The sequence below is a fragment of the Musca vetustissima genome, unplaced genomic scaffold (genome assembly GCF_032173495.1).
Source record: "Musca vetustissima isolate MV318-11 ecotype Yass unplaced genomic scaffold, APGP_CSIRO_Mvet_v1 utg235538, whole genome shotgun sequence".
NCBI lineage: Eukaryota > Metazoa > Arthropoda > Insecta > Diptera > Muscidae > Musca > Musca vetustissima.
In genome coordinates this window covers 328-7,721 of record NW_026886991.1, presented here as the reverse complement: position 1 = coordinate 7,721, position 7,394 = coordinate 328, and the positions used below count along the sequence as shown (strand labels likewise).

The following is a 7,394-nucleotide window of genomic DNA, read 5'->3' as shown; positions in this document are numbered from 1 at the left end:
ATTTTTCACCAACCATCATGGCTATAGGCGTGGATTTTTTTAATAATATTTTTCACCAACCATCATGGCTATAGGCGTGGATTTTTTTAATAATATTTTTCACCAACCATCATGGCTATAGGCGTGGATTTTTTACAAAATATTTTTCTCCCACCATCATGGCTATAGGCGTGAAGTTTTTAAAGAATATTTTTCACCCACCATCATGGCTATAGGCGTGCCACCTTTAAGTATACCGATCGTCATATCTCGACTAGCTGAGTCGATCTAGACATGTGTGTCCGTCCGTCTGTCCATTATAATTTGTAAACACGATACAGGCCACAGTTATGGACCAATCCTTACGAAATTTTGCATGTAGGATGGGTTCTGGCCAATGAAGACCCCTATTGTTTTTAGGAAAAATCGGTTAATATTTAGGGACTGAAATGGACCAAATACTAAATTTTTGTCGATTTTTCTGGTCGCTCCAGAGGCCGCAATAATGGCTCGAACATCTTGAAATTTTGCATGGAGAAGGGGATCGGGCCAAAGAATAAACATGCCTGTTTTGATAAAGATCGGTCAATATTTAGCGGGTCAAATTGACCCTGACTTTTGTGTGAAAAATTACAAAATTTGTATTCTATAGCGTATATATTTGTCCCTGAAGAACATAGACCCGAGAAGTTTATATTATATCCAAGAGGAGTGGTTGACCTTTAAATTAGTACCAATTATATTGTTGTATGTGCTCGGATGTGGGAGTTACTCCCAAATATTAACATTTATCTCCGTATTCGTAAATTATTTAGTAACCCATTGCCATACTGGAGGGCGGAAATATAGCGCTGATCGCTTTGAAATGTTCCATGAGGTTCCAGTTATGGTCAAGGACAACGCCTATAATTTTCGTTGATGATCAAATAATAATTTTGGAATGAAGTGGACCGAAGACTTAATTTTTTGTGTTATTTTCGAGTCGATCTATAGACCACAAATGAAAGCCGAACATCACAACACAACCCACGGTGAAGGGAATCTGGACATAGCTGTACTGAATAATCGAAATATTCGGAAAATATGTCAGTGTGAGGAAGAGGTGCTGTTTACCTCTAATCGGGCAAGAGGGTGCAAATATCACGAAATATTGCCCAGGGTCGGAATAAACATCCACAGAAAATTTGAGTTCCGTGGTAGTTGTGTAGGGTATCGTATGGTCGGCCCCGTCCGACTATACTGCTCCGCTCACTGGTTTATTTATTTATATTTGTTTAATATTGTGTAGCCAATAAATCTAATATTGACATTAAAACAAATTCAACACCACATGTTCAGTACACGTGTATAAACTAAGCAATACGCTTGGCTCAGATCCACGTGTTTGTTTTGTGAACAATGGTCACCCAGTGGTCTCAGAATCCTTTAAATCTTCGTGTGCGTCACTGCGAAAATATTTCATTCCAATATGAATAGAAAAAGTTCTTATAATTCATATTCAGACCCATGTTATGCATGTGGCAGCGGTTTCCTGTTGTTATGAAACACAACAACAAACGACGACAAACATATGTCCGTGTGCCAAATTCAATACATTTTGATATATATTTTTTATTATTAACAATTTCAATAGGGGGCAGGATTCCAAGAAAATTTTGTTGTTTTGTAACAATAAAGAATGAATGGGGGAAAGAATGTTTGCAGGAAAAGGATTTAGTATAGTAACCAAATATGCAGAGTAATCAAAAAGCCAATTTTAAAATAAATCCTACGGTCACTTATACCTATGCGGGAGTAGGTTATCCTCGGTTAAGAAACTATTAAAAATTTGATACGAAACATTTGATTTATTTATTTTTTATTCTATGTTTCAGGTCTATCGGATGCCCTGGCCAAAGGTTTGCTAAGTGATCAACACACAACTGGTGCTAGAATCTTGGCCCTCAATATTACAAATGGTTCCGTGCAGTCGTATGTGTGGTGGATCAAAAAGAATCATGACAAAAACGGTGAACTGCAGCGGTTCGAAGAAGAAGGTCTACAAGTTGCCAAGAAGCCCTCATCTATGTATCCATGGTAAGTAGAACAGATTTCCCTAAAAAACAAAAAATATTTCAAAAATTTCATATCCAATATCCAACGACTTCATGGACCATGATGAAATATTCTTTAAAAATCCACGCCTTGTGGTCTGTGGACCCTTTTCAAAATATTGTTTAAAAATCCACGCCTTGTGGTCTGTGGATCCTTGTAAAAATATTGTTTAAAAATCCACGCCTTGTGGTCTGTGGATCCTTGTAAAAATATTCTTTAAAAATCCACGCCTTGTGGTCTATGGATCCTTGGTCTATGGATGCTTGTAAAAATACTCTTCAAAAATCCACGCCTTGTGGTCTGTGGATCCTTGTAAAAATATTCTTTAAAAATCCACGCCTTGTGGTCTATGGATGCTTGTAAAAATACTCTTCAAAAATCCACGCCTTGTGGTCTGTGGATCCTTGTAAAAATATTCTTTAAAAATCCACGCCTTGTGGTCTATGGATCCTTGGTCTATGGATGCTTGTATAAATACTCTTCAAAAATCCACGCCTCGTGGTCTGTGGATCCTTGTAAAAATATTCTTTAAAAATCCACGCCTTGTGGTCTATGGATCCTTGGTCTATGGATGCTTGTAAAAATACTCTTCAAATATCCACGCCTTTTGGTCTATGGACCCTTGTAAAAATATTCTTTAAAAATCCACGCCTTGTTGTCTATGGATCCTTGGTCTATGGATCCTTGTAAAAATATTCTTCAAAAATCCACGCCTTTTGGTCTATGGACCCTTGTAAAAATATTCTTCAAAAATCCACGCCTTTTGGTCTATGGACCCTTGTAAAAAAATTCTTTAAAAATCCACGCCTTGTGGTCTACGGATCCTTGGTCTATGGATCCTTGTAAAAATATTGTTCAAAAATCCACGCCTTGTGGTCTATGGATCCTTGTAAAAATATTGTTTAAAAATCCACGCCTTGTGGTCTACGGATCCTTGGTCTATGGATCCTTGTAAAAATATTGTTTAAAAATCCACGCCTTGTGGTCTATGGATCCTTGTAAAAATATTGTTTAAAAATCCACACATTGTGGTCTGTGAATACTTGTAAAAATATTGTTTAAAAATCCACTCCTTGTGGTTTGTGGATCCTTGTAAAAATATTGTTTAAAAATCCACGCCTTGTGGTCTGTGGATCCTTGTAAAAATATTGTTTAAAAATCCACGCCTTGTGGTCTGTGGATGCTTGTAAAAATATTCTTAAAAAATCCACGCCTTGTGGTCTGTGGATCCTTGTAAAAATATTGTTTAAAAATCCACGCCTTGTGGTCTGTGGATCCTTGTAAAAATATTGTTTAAAAATCCACGCCTTGTGGTCTGTGGATGCTTGTAAAAATATTCTTAAAAAATCCACGCCTTGTGGTCTGTGGATCCTTGTAAAAATATTGTTTAAAAATCCACGTCTTGTGGTCTGCGGATCATTGTAAAAATATTGTTTAAAAATCCACGCCTTTTGGTCTATGAACCCTTGTAAAAATATTCTTCAAAAATCCACGCCTTTTGGTCTATGAACCCTTGTAAAAATATTCTTCAAAAATCCACGCCTTTTGGTCTATGGACCCTTGTAAAAATATTCATAAAAAATCCACGCCTTTTGCCTATGGACCCTTGTAAAAATATTCTTCAAAAATCTATGGACCCTTGTAAAAATATTCTTCAAAAATCCACGCCTTTTGTTCTATGGACCCTTGTAAAAATATTCTTCAAAAATCCACGCCTTTTGGTCTATGGACCCTTGTAAAAATATTCTTCAAAAATCCACGCCTTTTGGTCTATGGACCCTTGTAAAAATATTCTTCAAAAATCCACGCCTTTTGGTCTATGGACCCTTGTAAAAATATTCTTCAAAAATCCACGCCTTTTGGTCTATGGACCCTTGTAAAAATATTCTTCAAAAATCCACGCCTTTTGGTCTATGGACCCTTGTAAAAATATTCTTCAAAAATCCACGCCTTTTGGTCTATGGACCCTTGTAAAAATATTCTTCAAAAATCCTCGCCTTTTGGTCTATGGACCCTTGTAAAAATATTCTTCAAAAATCCACGCCTTTTGGTCTATGGACCCTTGTAAAAATATTCTTCAAAAATCCACGCCTTTTGGTCTATGGACCCTTGTAAAAATATTCTTCAAAAATCCACGCCTTTTGGTCTATGGACCCTTGTAAAAATATTCTTCAAAAATCCACGCCTTTTGGTCTATGGACCCTTGTAAAAATATTCTTCAAAAATCCACGCCTTTTGGTCTATGGACCCTTGTAAAAATATTCTTCAAAAATCCACGCCTTTTGGTCTATGGATGCTTGTAAAAGTATTCTTTGAAAATCCACGCCTTTTGGTCTATGGATGCTTGTAAAAGTATTCTTTGAAAATCCACGCCTTTTGGTCTGTGGATCCTTTGTAAAAATATTCTTTAAAAATCCACGCCTTTTGGTCTGTGGATCCTTTGTAAAAATATTTTTTAAAAATCCACGCCTTTTGGTCTGTGGATCCTTTGTAAAAATATTCTTTGAAAATCAACGCCTGTTGTTATGTGGACCCTTGTAAAAATATTCTTCAAAAATCCACGCCTTTTGGCCTATGGACCCTTGTAAAAATATTCTTCAAAAATCCACGCCTTTTGGTCTATGGATCCTTGTAAAAGTATTCTTTGAACATCCACGCCTTTTGGTCTGTGGATCCTTTGTAAAAATATTCTTTAAAAATCCACGCCTTTTGGTCTGTGGATCCTTTGTAAAAATATTCTTTAAAAATCCACGCCTTTTGGTCTGTGGATCCTTTGTAAAAATATTCTTTGAAAATCAACGCCTGTTGTTATGTGGACCCTTGTAAAAATATTCTTCAAAAATCCACGCCTTTTGCCTATGGACCCTTGTAAAAATATTCTTGAAAAATCTATGGACCCTTGTAAAAATATTCTTCAAAAATCCACGCCTTTTGGTCTATGGACCCTTGTAAAAATATTCTTCAAAAATCCACGCCTTTTGGTCTATGGACCCTTGTAAAAATATTCTTCAAAAATCCACGCCTTTTGGTCTATGGACCCTTGTAAAAATATTCTTCAAAAATCCACGCCTTTTGTTCTATGGACCCTTGTAAAAATATTCTTCTAAAATCCACGCCTTTTGGCCTATGGACCCTTGTAAAAATATTCTTCAAAAATCCACGCCTTTTGGTCTATGGATCCTTGTAAAAATATTCTTCAAAAATCCACGCCTTTTGGTCTATGGACTCTTGTAAAAATATTCTTCAAAAATCCACGCCTTTTGGTCTATGGACCTTTGTAAAAATTTTCTTTGAAAATCCACGTCTTTTGTTCTGTGGATCCTTGTAAAAATTTTCTTTAAAAATCCACGCCTTTTGTTCTGTGGATTCTTCTAAAAATATTCTTTAAAAATCCACGCCTTTCGTTGTGTGGATCCTTGTAAAAATATTCTTTAAAACGCCTATTGTTGTATGAAACCTTGAAAAAATACTCTTTAAAAATCCACGTTGTTGTTATTTTAGACCTTTATTAATTATTTGTATTTTTTATTTTTTTCAGGTTCGCCGATGAAAGCTCTTCCCCAACATTACGTTCACCGAAATTTGCACCCAGCCCACCGAATATCTACTACAAAGGCTGGTGGACATATCCATATTTTTCGTGCTCTCTCAGCAAATGGATTTTGTCGTATAGCATTGCCATACCACCGAACGGCAGGCATGGTCTGCGAGGTTTCGTTAGCATCGACATCGATGTCACCGGTTTGCGTGTCAATCAATGCGAAGCACCGGTGGCCTATCGATTCAATTATCAACAGATACAGACACGGCGTCTTCATCTGGTCGACACGAGCGCCCAGTCAACAGAATTTATAAATGATATTCAAGCGTTTCATAAGTCGCATAAATGTCATCGTGACACAATGGTGGTAAGTGATGAGCAGACGAGGACAGACACGGGAAGCGACAGTGAGGTTTCGGGTGCTAAAATTTTCTGCTACATTAACAATTTTTCATAGATGAAGGAGAAATAGGAGGATAGCGGAAAGAGAGGTTGGAATTTTGGGATTTTTGGTAGAAAGGAAAAGTTTGCACAGTGGGGGTGATATTGTCACTTATGTGACACGTGGACCGAAATATCTATTTTTCAATACCAAACATCCTGCAAGTAGTAGCAAAACATATGCAACATTTCACAACTCTGTACTAAAAATTGAAAACTATTCGGACAGAGGGGCAAGGCAAAATCGAAAAAGAATTTTATTCTGATAATCTTGTGGAAGCAGAAATATATATATATATATATATATATACACTTTGACCTTTCTAATCACATTTTCTACTCTCTTTTCTTCCCTTCTCTCACCCTCGAATTTTTCCAACTATTTCGGCAAACAAAAAAAACTCTAAAATAAACCCAACAACAACTACAATAAAAAAGTGTGATTATCGTTTACCCACCTCGGAATCACCGACAATAACAACAAGTAAAATACTGGCAACACCCAACACTTGGTCACGTGGTGCCTATCAATGCCTGTGCAAGCGCGGCTACTATTCGATACGACATCCAGATGGCTTTAATGGCACCATTATGGAAATTGCTTGGAAAGAACATCAGGATAATATTAGCAATTACTATGCCGAAGTGTTCACTTGTCTGAAGTGTGCACCGGGCTGTGAATCGTGTACAGGACCCGAACCATGTTTGGCCGATTACAATTGGCCTTTTAGGTGAGTACGTGAACGTGATGGCATGCAACATCTTCGAACTTACCTTGTGGTTTGTAAGATGTTGTCGATGAAGAAGAAGGAGGGGTGGGAATGGTGTGATAATAAAAATCTACTTTAACGGTTATTTTTTCAAAATTTCTTTTATCTCATTTTTTTGCAGAATATCATTACTAACCATTTCGGTGGCATGTGCAATTGGTTGCTGCATTTTGGCCGGATATCTGTTTCATCACAGGAAGATGAAGGTCTTCAAAGTGGCCAGTCCGATATTTTTGCTAATCACCCTGATTGGATGTTCAATTATGTATTTGGAGGTAAGTATTGGGAATTAAAGGTGTGGTATTGTTTGTAAATGCCTTGTTAACCTCGAAGTGAGGCTCCAGCGAAATTCTCATGCAGTTAATGTCGTTGGTCAGCTAAGTACTTCGCTTTGTTACAAGAGACATTTGGGTATGAACGTTTTTTTGTATAGAAGCAATAGCTTCTGGGGAGAATATCCCAACAAAAAACTAAGGGAACTGATGAGGATCAGTGGCGTGATCCGAAACTATAGTCTTCCCTGCCTTACCCCTCGGCAAACAATGCCATACATTCCCCACTAATAAATA

General features: G+C 37.1%; 1 protein-coding gene across 1 annotated transcript; it reads left to right on the top strand.

Moving 5' to 3' along the window:
• Nucleotides 1-1,853: 1,853 nt before the first annotated feature.
• On the top strand, nt 1,854-7,100 carry LOC133334480 (probable G-protein coupled receptor CG31760; the record flags this gene model as incomplete). Its single annotated transcript, XM_061542772.1, has 4 exons — nt 1,854-2,055; nt 5,612-5,981; nt 6,494-6,786; nt 6,947-7,100. Coding segments are annotated over 4 exons (1,019 nt in total), but the record flags the coding sequence as incomplete, so codon positions are not given.
• Nucleotides 7,101-7,394: the final 294 nt, after the last annotated feature.